Source organism: Anopheles funestus, chromosome X (assembly GCF_943734845.2).
Source record: "Anopheles funestus chromosome X, idAnoFuneDA-416_04, whole genome shotgun sequence".
Lineage (NCBI taxonomy): Eukaryota > Metazoa > Arthropoda > Insecta > Diptera > Culicidae > Anopheles > Anopheles funestus.
The window spans coordinates 4607937-4625540 of NC_064597.1; the positions used below are offsets into that span (position 1 = coordinate 4607937).

The 17604-nt window shown below is 43.9% G+C and overlaps 3 protein-coding genes across 5 annotated transcripts; 2 read left to right on the forward strand and 1 right to left on the reverse strand.

Annotated features, from left to right (window-relative positions):
* The first annotated feature begins 515 nt into the window (after nt 1–515).
* On the forward strand, nt 516–4800 carry LOC125760896 (SPARC). Of its 3 annotated transcripts, none has more exons than XM_049421608.1 (2): nt 516–639; nt 3207–4800. In XM_049421608.1, the coding sequence occupies exon 2, from the start codon at nt 3247–3249 to the stop codon at nt 4228–4230; it is 984 nt and encodes a 327-aa protein (XP_049277565.1). In that variant the 5' UTR covers nt 516–639; nt 3207–3246; the 3' UTR covers nt 4231–4800. The 3 variants fall into 3 exon arrangements, with proteins under 3 accessions (XP_049277565.1, XP_049277476.1, XP_049277654.1); XM_049421519.1 differs by having other exon boundaries at nt 519–741; XM_049421697.1 differs by lacking the exon at nt 516–639 and adding an exon at nt 2597–3107.
* A 1234-nt stretch (nt 4801–6034) lies between these two features.
* Nucleotides 6035–10250, forward strand: LOC125761988 (histone H2A.V). The gene is made up of 5 exons (XM_049423673.1): nt 6035–6144; nt 6640–6706; nt 7162–7239; nt 7530–7643; nt 8563–10250. The coding sequence occupies exons 2-5, from the start codon at nt 6704–6706 to the stop codon at nt 8746–8748; spliced, it is 381 nt and encodes a 126-aa protein (XP_049279630.1). The 5' UTR covers nt 6035–6144; nt 6640–6703; the 3' UTR covers nt 8749–10250.
* A 305-nt stretch (nt 10251–10555) lies between these two features.
* LOC125775216 (uncharacterized) lies at nt 10556–14134 on the reverse strand. Its single transcript, XM_049420504.1, has 4 exons — nt 14004–14134; nt 13047–13610; nt 11424–11692; nt 10556–11352 (listed from the first exon to the last, which is right to left on the reverse strand). The coding sequence occupies exons 2-4, from the start codon at nt 13453–13455 to the stop codon at nt 10777–10779; spliced, it is 1254 nt and encodes a 417-aa protein (XP_049276461.1). The 5' UTR covers nt 13456–13610; nt 14004–14134; the 3' UTR covers nt 10556–10776.
* Nucleotides 14135–17604: the final 3470 nt, after the last annotated feature.

The following is a 17604-nucleotide window of genomic DNA, read 5'->3' on the forward strand; positions in this document are numbered from 1 at the left end:
ACATGTAGCTCGTGTTTTGAAGGGAAGCGTACACAATATGTTCCATTAAAGTTTCATTGTGACGCGTTGGAATAGAATAATTAGTAGCTTCGACAAAGGCATACGGTGTTCAAATCATCTCGATCCAAAACGGCACCGTATACTAACCATTGGGACATTAACGACATTAACAGCATTTCGCGTATCTACCAGCTGCCCTTAATTACTTTAGCGTATTGCACGCGTCGCAAGAATGAGGTTTGCAGTTGTTTCCGTCCGATTTTGGACGTCAGTCGCTTCTGCTTTTCTGCCGTCCCGGTGACCAGATTGGCGCGCTTAATCACACAATCTCAACGACAACTAATCACGCCGGTCTTGGGGGGGGTTTTCGTCTACCAAGATGTCTCACGCATATTGGTACGCTTGCCTTGTTTAACGCGCCTGCACTGCGACTGTTCACTTCTCGTTCATTCCCAGCTGTGAGCGTTGCACGCCCACGACCACAGTATTGCTGCCACAGATGGTGTCGTCCCTCGGGGGAAAGATCGGCGTTAGAAGCTCGCGTCCCGATTCAGTCTGGCGGTAACGATCGACTAGATCGGACGCAACCCTCTGCTGTGCTGTGTGTATTCGTGCTACGTGTGTTGTATTGTTGCGTGTGTAAGTGATTTGTGTCGTTGTTAAGTAGTAAATAGTAGCATTCTTCAAAACACGCACCTTCGCATAGATCCTTGGGAAAATTCTACACCAAAGATCGCTAACGTAAGTGTTGCCTTTTTGGGGAATGATGTGTGAAATGAATGGCGTGACATTTCTTGAAGTATATTCACATAATATTTTCTTCAAATTTGAACCTACTACTGGTAGTACACGTGGAAAATAAGGTTATGTTTTGTGATAGACGTGAGAAAAAACACCAGTTTCTCTCTTTTATGTTGAGCACAGAGTCTTCAGTTTTGAAACATAAAACATAAAACAAAACCCGGACAAAGCAAGAATCAAACCAGCGTGTTATCTCGAATGGCGAACCGAAACGGGTCTGCCCAACGAAACCACTGTGGTTAACCTTCAATCAAACTGATAACCTCACCGCCATCTACTGTACATTGTACGTAGCGCATGTTGGAAGTTACGCCATTTCCGGAGGATGCGTGCGCACTCGTCCAGGCGCAAGATTTTATCGCTCAACGTGTACCACATTCAAAAATTTCGACAACGGTGCAGGATTTTGAGCGCTACTAATTACTACCAGCTTTTCACCGTCACAGCCACAGCCAGTAGGAAACGCTACAAAGTCCCGGTGTACGCCATTCCTTCCATTTCTTGAAAGATCCGATACGAGGGAAAGAAAAACCCGAATTGAAGAATCAAGGGACGTCAGGAAACAATATTGGTGGGCAGGATAATGGTGGGAAGGGAAGAATAAACCGAAACATGGCAAGCTCTGGGTACGGGATTGTTTACAGCACCGTAACCGAGGTGCTCGATGTGCGTCGTTATAAATAACCCACCAGGTTTCTTGAACGGTCTCCAGTATTGGAAGGAATCCGATTTCGGTGGCAGTACGAGGTATGCGTCCAATTGCATATTATGATTGCATTTGTGATGTGAAAGGGAAGTAAAACGGGAACATTGAAGGGTTGCCTTTACGGGTTTTATGCTCGCAGCACTTAGTCCAATACTTAGTCGGAAGTGCATCGCGGTTACGTAGCACATTGTTTTTGATTTATTGTTTTGTTGTAGGCTGCGATGAGGAAGAATTGTTTAGTGGCAAGTGCTCATCCCCAAAAACAATCTATTTTTAAAATAATTAGACTATGTTTAGTTAGCATGATGCATTATGCAATTTCACACCTCAGCATGGGTTCAAATCCAGACTGGAATGCAGTTAATAAACAAAACTGCTCAGCTAGTTTGGGTTAATACTGTTATTCATCCAGCCATAAGCTAAAGCTAAAAAAAACGAAGAAAAGAAGTCTTAATTAAATTTAATCCGTTTTGTTTTACGTCTCCTTTTCCTGTGCACTCAGCAAGAAGAAAATGACGGAAATGTGATGCCTGATCAAATACCATCATATAATTGGCACACACAGATGAAAATGTCCTCCGGCTGGCTTGTGGAATTCTCCAACCATTACGGCATCTCAAGAAACAAGAGCTCCCAAACTCGTATGACATCAGCAGACAGTTAGAAGTCCGTTACGCGTCTTGCTTTCTGCCTTTCTGATATCATACACACACATCAGACGCATTTTATCAACCGCAATGCATTGTACATTTAGTGCCCAGCACACTTCCGCCCAGAACGAACCCTTTGACACAGTTTTCCGCATTGCTGCTACACGTGTGAAATCAGCCAAAGCGGACGTTAATAAACAGCGGGTATGATTTTGCTACGAATGCAGCTGTCCAGCAAGTACGGCCAGCATCCTCATCACACTTGCGATGATCTCAGTGCGCTGATCCAGTGGTTGTAAAGCAATTCTTCTTTTTTTCTTTGCTTTCTTCGCACCAAATAAGATGACCGCGTTCTCTTTTTTTAAATAAAATTTATTTCACTCACACATTAATTTTGCTTTCTTCTGTGTGTATGTTTGCATCTTAAAGAAAAATCGTTCTATGTGAGTTTGCCTTTAAATTTACAGCCACTGAAGACGCTGTCTGTGACGGGGGTGGTGTTTTTTTTTTTGCAAACAAGCCTTTAAAATAAAATCTGGAACTGACCGACCCACACCACATTGTCTGTTTCGCACTCACTAGCGGTGGCGACAGTCGCGGCAGGTTTATTACCAGCGGAGATTGCATCATTCCTTCCAGCTCTTGTGCCCGACCATGACCGGCACGGATAGTTTTACGATCTTAACAGATCTTAATTACCGAGACGAATAATTGGCTCTGTGCAATTTTCCTTATGCATGTTGCAAAACTGTTGCAACCGATCATCTTTTTTGATAATATAAAGAGCACCACAACTCCTTTTACCACGCTAATCAACCATTTACAACCCGAGCCGCCATTTTTGTGGCGGTTTTATGAGAGTGAACATCCCTGAACCAATTCTGCAATTCGTAATCGTATTTCGCATCCTAATTAAGGAAGGCAATTAAATTAGCTATATAAGCGAAAAGGTTTGTTGTGTTGGTCCTGATTTAAACTCCTTTCAATATCCCCCGGCATTCTCATGATTTGTTTTTTATTTTATTTTCAACTTCTCGCTTCTCCATCAGGGAGAGTTGTTCGAATATCTGGATATAGCGTACAGCCAGAATGGCGAGGATGCAACTAGTGCGGCTTGCACTGGTCGTTGTGCTGGCATGTCTGCTGACTCCACCAGCGCACGCGGACGAGCTGATGGAAGAGTTGCTGAACGAGTTTGACGATGAGGACGAGGCGCTGCTGAGACACATTGAGGCAAAGCACGTAAGCCGCGATTACGAGCAGGAGGACCAGATGGCACGGGAACTCGCAGCACGCATTGCTGCGGAACACTACGGACACGATGGACAGGAAGAGGAGGGTGCCGTACTTGATGGTCAAGCACCGCGCCTGATAGACCCTTGCAAGGGTGTCCGGTGTGGTGCCGGCCGTGTCTGCAAGGCAAACATTGAGGAGCAGCGTGGTGAATGCGTCTGCATCCCTGAATGTCCCGCCGAGACGGATCCACGGCGCAAGGTGTGTACCAACCGGAACGAAACCTGGGACTCGGCCTGTGAGGTACACCGGCAGCGTTGCTTGTGCAACACGGGTGATTCGAGCTGCCGGCAGGCGGAGCTACGCCATGTGCACATCGATTACTACGGTACCTGCCGTGAGATGCCCGAGTGCAGCGAGAACGATCTGGCTGACTTTCCGCGCCGTATGCGTGACTGGCTGTTCAACGTGATGCACGATCTGGCGGTGCGCAACGAGTTGCCGGAAGCGTACATGGAGCTGGAGCACGAGGCGGAAACGAACATGACCAAGCGCTGGACGAATGCAGCCATCTGGAAATGGTGCGAGCTGGATGGGCATCCGCACGACAACACCGTGTCCCGGCACGAGCTGTTCCCGATTCGGGCACCGCTGTTCGCGCTCGAACACTGCATTGCACCGTTCCTGGAGAGCTGTGACCCGAACCGGGACCATCGCATCTCGCTGCAGGAGTGGGGCAAATGTTTGGAGCTGGAGGAGGACGACCTGACGGCGCGTTGTGCCGAAATTTCCAAGGAGGAGGACCAGAATGCGTCCGATCTTCACGATGCGTTCGTTTAGTACGGCTATTCCCGGTCCACCCGTTCGCTTCCTATCCTTCGACTAATTCCAGTCCCTCTGTAAAAAGGGTTCTTTTTCTGGCCGAATTCTCAAAGATGCTGGAAACCTATCCACATAATCTGTGCGATTCCAGGTCAGCCTTGTTGGAGCCCTTCTGCTGCTGCCTGTCGTGAGAGCCAGCAGGGTGCACAATATACATATATAGCGATAGTTTCGCAAAGGCTAAGAGCTGTTTATGCTTCTTGACACATAATTCACTTTAGTAATCGCTAATCGAATCCAATAACCGTTCCGAAGACGCGTGGTTAGAGAAGGTGGGCAAAGTCTTCTGACAAGAAGCGCTACACTATCTGCTACTCCGTTTGTCCGACTCCCTTTACACTAACCTGTCCCGCATGCAAACAGTAAGGTTCTACTGTGAGTTCATCTAGAAGCTGCCCATCTGTCGATCACATGGAGCGTGTATGCCTGGAATATTGCCGTTCCCCGTGTCCCTGTTTTAATAAAAAAAAAACGGACCACGCATTTCGCTCTTACCTTCAAACATCATGATTTAATAATGGCTTGAAACTAACGGTGTTGCTTAAGTAAATGAATCCGAAAAGAGTTCCAATATTGTAGGGCATCGAAGTCCTCGACCAGATTCAATTAAGGGGTAAAACTATAGCTATTCAGGTAGCAAGTTCTGGCCTGGCCGTGAAAGCTGAGCTTAACTGCTGTAAAAGCATTTATAAACACATGATCTGCGGTTTTTGTATACCTGAGGTACAGTTGGGTGAATTTTGGCTGATGGCTATTTCGAATCGGGTACTATAGCAACATTCAAGTGGCTTGTTTTAGCATAGCTGGCCGTTAGACACAGTAATCGAAAACCGATAGAAGAAACAGAAATCAGTAACAATAACTTATCTCTCTCTTCTTCGCTTAACGACCTCTTACAGTCATGCCGTCTATTTCTGACTTACTAGACTTATTTTTACCACGTAGCCAGATCGTCAGTCCTTGCTACGGGGGGACGTTCAGGATGGGATTTGATACCCGGTCCTGTCGTGTGAAACCGGTGCTGTTTATCACCTTTCATAGGAAGTAAGACAAATAAGACGCATAAGAACTCATCAGTTGAGATTAAATTCATGTATTTCTCTTCTATATTTGGTGTCAGTTTTTCAAGTGCTTTCTTCTGCTTATTATTATGGTGTGTTACAAACCTCAAAGGAAATCTTGCCCTGCCATTTCTGCCTTTCCTTGACTTCAATTCCCTATAGCAAATGTAGTCAATCCCATGTACGAAGGTCCGGATGGGAGTTGATACCCGTTTCTGTCGCGTAAAGACCGACGCCGCTTCTATACACACCACCGCGACACCCCAGTCTTCCCATCTGCAAAAAAATAGTCTATAACTGCTGCAAGGATCGATTTTGTGTCTACGTACCACATTAGCATCCTGAGTTCCTTAATGCTTACCTGCAACGCGTACCAAGCCGGCCAGCCGTTACGAATTCTTGTTGAATTCTAAATCAGGGTTGCCTGATGAACAGCTGCCTGAATCTGCCAAACGGCGCGACTGCTACCCGATACGTGTTTTGTATGCGTGAATGAACGCCACTAACACATCGCACGCACACAACGAAACCAATCTTGCGCCTGATAAAATGCTGACACAGAAAAGTTCAAATATATATATCCGGTCAATGGTGCAACAGCGATAGTAGGAAAGAGAGAGAGAGAGAGAGCATTGCCTTATAGCGGGCCTGTACGTGTGTGTATGTGAGACCTTCCGGGAAGCCAGGAAAGCAAAACCACGACTTTTACTCGAAAGCTTTAGTTCAGTTTCTTCAGTTTCTTCAATAACTCGTACCAAGCAGGTCGAACCGTGGTTGCTCAGTGTGAGTGCTGCAAACAATCAAGTGAAAGGTGAAGAAGAAAAAAAAAATGTCCAAACCACGCTAAAACAAGTTGCAAATATTTGTGTTATTTTTTTGTTGTCCTGCGTTAAAAATGTATCCTTAATATGCTGGGAAACACGATTCCACTGCTGTTTCCCTTTTTTTTTTGGTTCTCCCTTTTGAGGTGTCAATGTATTGTTGCCCGACCTTACGGGGTTGGAGGAATCGTATGTCAATGTGACAAAACGGCGCGATTCAATAAATAGTTGTGTAAACGCAAATTTTGTATTGTGCAGGCGTTATTGAATGGCACTAAGTCAAAAAAAATGCGTTATTTTTTTTTCTAGATCAGTTCTATTACACGCATTACACGGTGCGTTGTAACGCACCATTTTCCTTCGCGTATATATGTTACACTATATAGCGTAAGCGAAGCGACGCCATCATAACTGAACTAATGGTATCTCTTTCCGTTTTCTCTCCCTCTCTCTCTCTCTCTTTTCACTTTGCATTTGCAATTTAGCGCGTGTTCTTTGGTAGCGTTCAATTATTACGAAGAAAATCTTCTGTAACATCTAAGCTAGACAATGGTAAGTGTTAATTTTTTGTTCACCCTGCGTTATAAACTCGCCATCTTGTACGGATTATCGTCGATCAAACGTCTCAATCCCGCACCTCCAGCAAAGTAATGGAGTGCGTGTGCTGCTCGTCATATCAACATAAAATCCCGCGCTCTCCCGCGGTTGTTGTATATCCCGGTCCGAACCGAAGTGGAAAATGCTGCGTATTACAACAGTTAGCCGTCCTGGCACGGTGTGAAAAACGTAAAATCGATACTTGGATGCACCAACTGTTTTGTGCCCTCCCGAAAGAAATACGCGTTTATTAAAGCGAGTTGACGGTTCGCCGTGTTACTCGCTCATGCGGCATAACCTCAACTTTTTGCAGCGCGCGCGGGACGCGCGTGCATTCGCTTATCTGTCATTTGTGATACATTTTGTAATGCCCGTCGCGCTTTTCTCTTGTTGCGTTAACATTTTTCCAGGCAGGCGGCAAAGCAGGCAAGGATTCGGGCAAAGCGAAAGCCAAGGCAGTGTCGCGTTCCGCACGAGCAGGATTACAGGTTAGTATTTTTTGGCGGGAGATGATGCCCCCTTTGTGTTCACGCGTACTGTCGCATACGCGACGTACAAATTCCAAAATGGTTCTCGCGTGTGTGCATACGTTGGCTCTGCGTATTCTTGCGTAGCGTGTGCGTGTGTGTGTGTGTGTTGGCGTGAAAACGCGCGCGCTGTCACTACGCAGTGAAATGTATGCTCACGTATTCAGTACTATGATTGACCCATTTATCCTTAAAATCAATCATACTGATTTCCTTGTTTTTGTTTTATTTTACGTTATATGTAATTGCAGTTCCCTGTTGGGCGTATCCATCGTCATTTGAAAAACCGAACGACCAGTCACGGACGCGTTGGTGCTACCGCTGCCGTATATTCGGCAGCTATCCTAGAATACCTTACTGCTGAGGTGAGTGAGGATCATCGCTAATTAAAATCTCTACGCTAAACCCCCCACAAAAAACTTGTGAAATTGTACAAAAAAATGGTCTTGTGAAGATATTAAAAGCTTTCTACGTAGAAATATGGACAAATTTATGTCAAGCATTCTCAAGCATCTTCTTAAGCGACTCTAGCGAAATTTATAGTAGAATATCTGTACTGCTTTAAGCCGTTATAAAATATTGCTCCGCTTAAAAGCGGTTAACGGCTAAAGCATCATCTTCTTGACGTAACAACGTACTAAGTAATGTCTGCCATAACTGGCATATTCGATACCACCTGGCTAAACAATCAGTTCTTGCACCGGAGGAACCGGTCCTTGATGGGATTTGGTACCGGTTCTGCCTTGTAAAAACACTTGAACAACAATTCAAACAATGCTTAATCTCAGTGACAATCGAGTCTAGAAATTGTGCTCCTTATTGTTTCTGGTTTATCGACACCGCAAACCAATCCAAAACTGGGGCTTTATTTGGAAAATTTGGCGCCAAAACCGTCAACTGTCATCTGCGATGTATTAAGGTGCGCTAAGTTGAAATAAGGCATCGTCCGCGCATTGTCAATAATCCTTTTTCCTTAAACCTTAAACCTGATGCCTCAGCTGAACTACCTTGATGAAGATTCCAAATTGAAATTCTCCGTTACTTCCCGACCCCTGTTAGCCGGTTTAAACAGAACAATCTTTAGACTCAGTTCAAATCATTATTCACCCGGAAAAGCATCTTGTAGTTTAGCTTTACCAAATACATGCTTCGCTTCTACTACCCTGCAAGTGCTGTTTGTTTGGTCACGTAAGGTCACGAAAGGAATTCCATTTTTTCGGTGTGGGCAAATGCGTTAATCAATCACCTTGCAGCTAAACAACCAACCACCATTTTGATTCGCAGGTTCTAGAATTGGCTGGTAACGCTTCCAAGGATCTCAAAGTGAAGAGAATTACACCTAGGCATCTGCAGCTGGCAATTCGCGGTGACGAAGAACTGGATAGCTTGATTAAGGCAACGATTGCCGGTGGTGGTGTCATTCCTCACATCCATAAATCACTCATTGGCAAGAAGGGTGGCCCCGAATAAGCAGGATCCAGATGATGCGGAGTGGATGCTCACTATCAATATTCAATACTGAGCGTATTTTTTAACCTAGTTCTGTATAAGCGGCGAAGAGGGCAATTTTTAATTTTTTTTTTCATGTTTTTTTTCTGTCTGAAGCATGGGAATTACGAGAATTACGAGAAGAAGAAATCGATGTTAGTTTTGCATATAACGATCGAACGTATTGTATTGTGTTTAACGGCTAAATCATCTTCAGCACATATTTATAACTAGTAAAGTTTTTACGTTCGTGTTAAAGATGTGTTGGCGGTGTATCGCTGCATATCTTTTTGTGTTTTAGACATTAGTTCGTATAATAGGGTTCCACCACTGCTTTGTGTTTAATGTGTCTCACTGCTTCCCACCTTCCTTTTCCCACCCGCTTTTCCCCTAACCCTAACATCCGTTAAAACATGAATAATTGCAGTTACTTTTCACTTCAATTTTTTTGCTTTCTCGTGAGCATCCCAAACTTAGACGATAGGTTTGCAACCGATTCCAAGACTTAGCAAACATATTACATACACTAATGCAAATAGAACTAGAACGCAATACGGTTAAACACTTAGGCACAGATTTCTCGAGTCGCACATTTTGGAATGTACAAAGAATTAGATGAAAACAAAGCATAGAGCAAAGAAAAAGGGAAAACAAAGCTAGAATTATTAGACTTCCTGAGACTCAAATCACTCGTTATGTCCCGATTATGAAGACTAACAGAAAACCGAACGTGTAAATTAAGCAAAGATTGTCATAAACATATATCCCTTATACCCTTATATTATCGATGAAACATCAAGTAAGCTCCTATCGTTTAAACCTTGGAACAACAATACATAAATATGCCTTCATACAGTTGGACGAGAAATGAAGCCTCCTGTGTTCAAACCGTTGATGCAGAACCGTGCGTGACCGCAATAGCTTCATATAAGAGGTCTTTAATGTTTGACAGCCCTAGGGTATCAGGTGTATAGCAATCGCTAATTAAATACTTTTCGAAAACCAGTTCGGAAATGCAGAAGTACGTGCGTGCGTACGTCTAGAATCATTGAATAAACCAATTTTACGAGAGAGAGAGAAAAAAAGGGAGTCGTTGGTGTCATGCCTGCGAGATCTCACAGTACCGAGAAGAGAGAGAAAGAGAAAGAGAGGAGGAAAGTATATGTGCATCCAGAGAATGTCAGGATTTCCAACGCCGAGGTCTCGTCCTCCCCGAAAATATGGAGGCGCACTGGAATACTTCACTTTTCACAGTAAAGATGCAATGATTGACACATTCATTGTCAGTTAACTTTTGTAAGCTTTTTAGCATACAAATAAAGAAAACGAAAATCGTATGAACACAGTTAAGAGTTGACTTTGGTGTGCTAACTATTAATATAATCGTGTTCGAACGCAGCAGTCAGTTCATTAATGGAATTGGACTGTGGATTGGACACACATTTCTTTATACTGGAAATAAATACTGTAATAATAATACATAAGTATGCTGAGTTTGCGTTTATGCAGAGGAGTTGACCACATATCCGAACCGTTCGTTTGTTATTGAAATATAAACAGATCACCCCGCTGGTAGCTGCTGGTGTTAGGTTGTTCGGTCTCAGCTCGTTCCTGTAAACCATGGGTCTCCAATCTACGGTCCGCATGCCGCCCGCGAGGACCTCCCGAGAGATCTCGAGAATGGCCCTCAGCTGTGGCTATTCCACTCAAAGCGGCTCGCCATCTTAAAAGTTTGGAGCAAATAATTCTGTTCTATGTTGTGTATGTTGTACAGTGAACACATGAAAGATATAGGTATATTTGTTGCATATATTATAAATGTGTATATAAATTAAAAGATAATCTTCCAATAGTGTGCATATGCATACAGTACAGTTAAGTTCGCAATTCCGATGATGATGATGATGATGAAGAGCTTAAAGCGCTATCCGACTACTATCAACTTGCCCGTTTCCATCAGTACCACAGTGTTAACACCCTCATCTCAATTTCCCTGTAAAACAGTCCATCCTATTCAGTGCTTTGGTTGCCGTTCGGCGTGCGCCGCTGCTCGAGCGCCTTCATGTACTGGATGATGTACTCGAGCTGATTGATCAGCTCCCGGTAAATCGTCCAGTCGCGCAGCTTCCGTTCGCTTTCGTCCAGGTACGAATCGTTAATGTCGATCGAGTGATCCTCGCGTAGCGTCTGGAACAGGAACTTCTTGTCGATCACTACCAGCACTTCGAAGATCTCGCACAACACCTGCTGCAGGCTTTGGCGCACCTCCTCCCGCACCTGGTTCAGCAGCTCGATCTCGTACCGCTTGTACTTTGCCTTGTTGTGCACGTTCTCCAGGTCCTCCTTCATCTTTTCGATCCCTTTCGCGAGCCGTATGTAGCGCCGGTACGAGTCCTTTAGCAGCCGGTAAAAGTCACGGGTCGCCTCCTGGATCGACATGTACGAGATTCGCATATAGATCGTGTCCACAATGTCGTTGCGAAACTTCTTCGGTATGCGCAACCCATCTTTGTAGATCCACGGTTCGTCTCGACTCTCCCAGGTTGTATGGTGCCGATCCATTGGTACGCCAAAAATGGTTTTTGTCTATTGTTGGAGGATTTTTGGGGAATGTGTTTAAAATCTGCAAGACTTCAAGATCTTCAAGTAATACTTACGTAGTTCCTGATAGACACCTCCATCGTACCGAGTGATGTGTTGACTTGGTCGCGCATTTTCGAGAGATCAATATTGATTGGTTTGTTGATCGTGATCTCGTACGGTGAAGGATACCCACAGGGATTCAACCACATGCGCTGTTCCGGTGATTGTGGTTGGTGGTGATGATGGTGCTGCTGCTGTTGCTGCTGTTTCGTATCTATTGATTTTGAATCCACCGACAGTACCGCCATACTGATAAATACCGCCATAAGAACTTCGTGTACCGCTACGTAAAAGCAGGAATGAAGATCCAGATTTTTTAGCATTCATTACCAATTTTAGCGCCTCAAGTTTAATGTTACATTACGACAGAATTACTATAACAAGAGATATTTGTTTTAAAAATTTTTGAAACTTTTTACGCTCCAAAACCTTGAGCGGGTTATACAAAAATCCCAATTTCAAGGAAAGGATGTCATAGACACAAACGCTAAAATCAACCATTTTGGCTACAGAACGTATATAACTGCAGGGAGGAAAAAAAGGAATGCACCCTCATCATGCCCTTGTCCATGCGATTTAGTGCTGCTGCGAAGGCGCCCGAGATATGTGCGATCCGGGGTTGTAATGAGCAAATAGAGCTAATGGTGTAAATTACACAGCCTTCTCAGCCGGCTGCTGTGACGCGTAAGTGAACGATAATCGCACGACAAGATTGCTGATTGTTGGACGCTAATTAATGGCAGGTATGCTGTATTCTGCAGCCGTCCAGATAATGAGCGTAAGCATAATCCTTTGCCCCAGCTGCAACGGGTAGAAGCGTGATGACCTTTTCTTTGTCGCGGAGCTCTTTACAGATGGCGAGTGTAATTTCTCTCGTTATCGTAGTGATAGATACAAACGTATAATAGTTTTATATTCTAACGTGCAGCATGTGTGAGCTAGAGTTAGGTAAAATGGGCTACAAATCTTTGGAAACCATTTCCAGAAGGTTCTGAGCAATCAGAACCCCAAGAGACCAGTTTTACTGGATATGAAATCCAGAAATTTCAACTTGACATTACCAGGCGCTAAGACAGGGTCACTCTCCTCTCCTTTGCATCCATTTTGGGTTTGTTTTAAACGTCTATGCGACTCCATTTGTGAATGCGCTCCAAAGAACCCATCACTACTTTGAAGAAAGTTTCAACAACACGTGGTCGTTTAATGGACGCCATTTTTGAACGGTCTCTTATACATCCGGAAAGAATAGTTTTCTGTTCCATTATCTTTAAAGCTTCTATAAACCGGAAAAAAGAAGCATAAATCTCCAAATAATAATAATCAAATTGATTTGGTTGCAATAACTTGAAAATAGCCACAAGTTTTGGCGAATTCGCCATTCGCGTGAAGCGCACTCACTCCTAACCTATATCCCCAAACGTTCTTCCCAACAATCCCCCGCCTCTTCGTGTGACGTGGATGCTCGTCCTCGTTGTTTCGACATTATGCAAAACGCGGAAAGCACCCATCGTGTTAATCATGTGTGTTCTCCTCTTTGCTACATTTGTCTTTTCGTCGCCGTCGCCGAACGCGCACGTGGTCAGTCGGTCGCTGGCCGTACGTACGCGAGAGGTTGGGTTTTCGTGGTGGGTACTTACATATCATGCCGGGGCACAGCATTCTGCACCAATCCTTTCGCAGCGGTACACATTTGCCACCACCGTTCCGGTATGTATGCAAATGTACATTTATATTGTCGTCTCGATGACGTACGCGAACGACCACCAATCGTACTGGATTCGTAACAACATCCGGTGCGGTGGCGGCATCGTCGGTACCGATACTAGCGGCAGCGGGACTGTTGCAAAATTCGAATCGCCGCATTTCGTCGTCGGTTGCGTCGCGGCGGCCGTCTCCGCTCGGTGGCGGCTGCTGTGCGGGTTGGCACGGTTCACTTCCGGTCGGACTGGCGGACGGTCGCACCGTACGTCCGGCCTCTTCCGGCCCGCTGATCGCTTCCTCAGATCTGCGACGTGCTGCGATCGGTGTGCTCGGTGCGCCCGACATGCTGACCCATGCTGCTGTTGCTACTGCTGCTGCTGCTACTGGCGTGCGTGCGTGCGTGAGGTGCGTGTTCCTTTTTCGGGGTAGGGGTTTTCGCGTTAACAGGTTGTTTGGGCGGATGTGTGTTCTATCCTTTCTTCGTACGCTTCGCCGTATGCCTTTAATAAGACGATTGATCGATCGCGAATTATTAATGTGCGAACCGACGGGGAGTTTATTGAGGTTTGATTTTCTTTTTTTGCGCGGCAATACACACATAAACACAAATAATTGTAACCAAAGAAACAAACAAAAAACTTAAACTGCATTCGTTTGTTCCTTTTTCATATTTCACTTCTTCATATGTGTTTCCTTTTTGGTGTTGATCTCTCAATATATTACAGAATTCTATCTTTCAATGTTCAAGGATTTTTGGATCTTGTTGGAAATCAAATTTTTTGGCGCCTCTTTTTCCTCCCAACTCAAGGTTTCTATCCTGGCAGCATTTGCCTGATGTCCTACCCGATCACATTGTACTCACTAATGGAGAAATTACTCCTTCAAGAACTTACCACCTACACACACACACCCAATCAACACCTAAGAAACCTCTTTAAAAAAAAACTCTCTTTTTTTAAGACCGGATATCGAAGCTGCGATGTCACCGGTGTCAGATACAAATCATAACTAAGTAAGTTTCGTCCGCTGTCGATCGCATAAAATACTCCATCCGTTCGGCCGGTGGTGCTTCGGCATTTCTTTTACCGCCCGCCGTTCTTCCTTCTCCCCCCGCCCCCCGCACGGCACTTCCTCCCACATCTCCCACCAATCATCCTGTTGCATTTACCGTGCTCTTCCTCCCGTTTGGATGAACTTCACCTTACTACTGCACCTACACCCCCCTCCGCCTCCTCTCCACCCCCCATCGCATCCCCCTTTCACGGTTAATGGTCAAGACACAGGTGACAAACAAGGCGCGAACACACATTGTGCACCATCCGCCATCATCCCCTCCCATTCGAAAAGGGATGGTACGTGTAAAGCGAACAACTCGAACACGTATAAAGTCACCAACGGACTTACTCTGGATTCTAGCGGATTCCGTTTGTAACACATGTTTTGTCGCGCACCTTCGTACGCACCGATCCAGCGCCAACTTCCCATTCCCACGTGCCTGCGTGTGTGTGTGTGTGAGTGAGGGAGAGAGGCGGGGGGGGGGTTTGATTTTGTTTTTATTTTTATATGTCGCTATTGTTCCCGCTTGGAGTGGCCAGTGTCGTGAGGCCTAGATAGATGGCGAAGAGTTACGCACAGTAGCCATGGTGGTCATATATCCAGTGTTACCGACATCCTACGCTTCTTCTGGATCTAATTAGTGTGAAAAGGTGGCTCCGGTAAGGAATTGTTGATGGCGCTAAGAGTACAAAATAGTACGGATCACTGCAGACAGCTAATCAGGAGTCTAAGAAACCCCCACCATTTATTTTTGTCAAAGACACTAAACTATTTACTGCATCACAAACATGGTAAAACATTTAAAAAAGACCATGTTGCTTTTCTTGTGGCAAGATCCTACATTTTATATTAGCTTAAAGTCGTTAGAGGAGATACCAACTCAGAAGTCAAGTTTTTTTTTCAATATTTTGCCTATAAATCAATCAATCACATCAAAGAAATTTGAGAATTGAGGTAAACAACTCCTACCAAATTGCGTAACGAATATCTGATAAAAGTTTCAAGTGGATCAGTTATCAGATCTCCAAGAATTTCTGGATACTTTAAGGATTAGTATACTCTTTGAGCTTTTACTTCAATATTAGTTCGTTTATTGCTCTTATATTTTTACTAGACATTCTTTTCTCCAGAATATCTTAAATCTTGGGCTTCCAGAGAATCCAGTAAAAAAATAACTCATCCTTGTTTGGGTTCAGTAAGCAACTTCCCACACGGAGAAAAGCTTTACCCTATAAGTGGGTTCCCGTTTCCATTCACCTTTGACAGTGGATGGACGCTAGCAACACTGAAACAAAGCCCAAGCGGTCGTTAATTATGGCCGATATATCCAACTGGGAGTCAACTCGGAAAAAGGGATCAGTCGAGCGTAAAAATAATTGACATTCCATATCAATGCTCGAGATGCTCGCGGCAAAGTTATGGCAAAATTGGGTTACAGGACAGGTACGGGTAGATAATATTCGTCATTAACACACATGACAAATCTTTCCATCAATTAGTTTTGATGACGTTTTGCAAACAACAGCAGCAAAAAAGCGACACACAGCACAAAAAGGGGAATACACGCCAGACAACACCCGAAATTGCGGGCGTATTTTCTTTGCCCATTAAAACATATTTTTGGGCCGTGTTGTCATGAGGATTGAAGTTGTTTGTTGCATTTGCCACTCATAAAGATATCATTAGCCGTTGCATTTTGGGGGTGAGCGGAGTGTTCTGGAAAGAATTGAGATACTGTTTTTTAAGCTAAACTTACTTAGATACGTGGCGTGGCAGTCATCTGAATTGCTTATGATGGAGGAATCGTTCATGTCTCGTCTGTCCATGTGGAGGCTTTGCGGGTTCGGTCGTCCAGTGTCACTCAGGTGATGCGGTGACCAGGACCACCAGACGATAATAAGTTTATCGTACCTTAGACAGTGTAGGAGGTGAAGATTTCATCGATAAAGAAGATTTCCTTCCAAGGAATCGAGGTTGATAGATTCAGATATAATCTATAGTAATTAGCGCAAGTCGGTTAGTACGCTACAGGAAATTTCTTTTCGGGAAATTACAATTTTAATCACGATTAATTGTACAGCTGTCTAAAAAGTAAATAAGTTTTTCTTTATTAATGGATGGAATACGAACGAACACTGTACATTCAATGCTACCGCTTGAATGGGGCGTAAAATAAAGGACACTTTGATTGGAACATATTGTAGTAGCACATAGCACATTTTTTTTAAAACAGACAGGTTTCAAAGAAAGAACCCTAAACCACTGTCAGTCGCTCGCGATTAATCTACCGTACGGGGTTCTAAGATCCCGTACCAGAAGGATGGATGGTTTGCATTTAAGTAATTCTTACTAACCATATGTAAGGAAGGTGATCTCATAGTCTTCGTTTTGCACCGCTCTCAAGCATTGACCGATGCGAGCGAATAGAGTGCCTTGACAAAAAGAACAAGCGAATAAAGTCTTGAGCTATTTCAACTAAATTCCACTAATTACGTATTCAACTTTCGAAACTTTAAACTGTTGCAATAAGACCACCTTCCAGCTGTATCCACTATCCAGCGGTAACGATACGGAAATCTAACAATAAAACATACCAGCTCTTCTCCTTCCGTTCGTTTGCATTCCAAATCGATAGTAGAATATTGGAAAATGTTTTATAAAAGGCACATATCTTTTTTCTTTGAACCCGGTATTTGCTTTTTTTTTTACTATTTCCTAATACTGACAACCAATGCGAATCGGGGAGTCTCCAAAATGGCGACATAATCGCAAGTGACGCTAGTTGCAAACATGTCAAACATATGACCCGCGAGGTCCAAGAAAGAATAGAGAAGAACTTCAATTATTGAAACCAGATTATTGAAAAACAAATACGAATGGAATAGCTATGGGAAATTCAAAATGAAGTTATGAATCTACCGTGACTTCGGCGCTAGAAAATCGGATTCGGCTCTGGTACTTTGGAATTCTCCAATAATTAGCCGTCCGTCAGTTATCGACAAAAGTTTGAAGCTTTTTTTTAACAACTCTGCTGCATCCATTGAAACCAAATATTTCAACGAACTAATAGTTATACACGCTTGAAATTGAATGAAACAGCTTAAACTTTCAACCGTTTCCGATTATAGGATGAAGTTCTTGTAGTTACTGAAATTAATGTAAGGATCGCGAGCCTATATGAGTTTGACATCACAGCACAATGGTCAACTCCTGCCAAGTGGGTTTTTTTTGTATATAGTGTCAGTCGAACAGACTCGCACGCACAAACGCACATTACCGGGCTGTGGTAAGAAGAAAGGTAAAACACTAACTTTTATAGCTGCTAGTTACGCTTAAACCTATACAGCACCTAGATCCAATCGTGAAGCGTTTCATATTTTAAACATTACTATATTCGAATCGTTTGGCAAGGTAAAAACACGCCTCGAAATACCTACA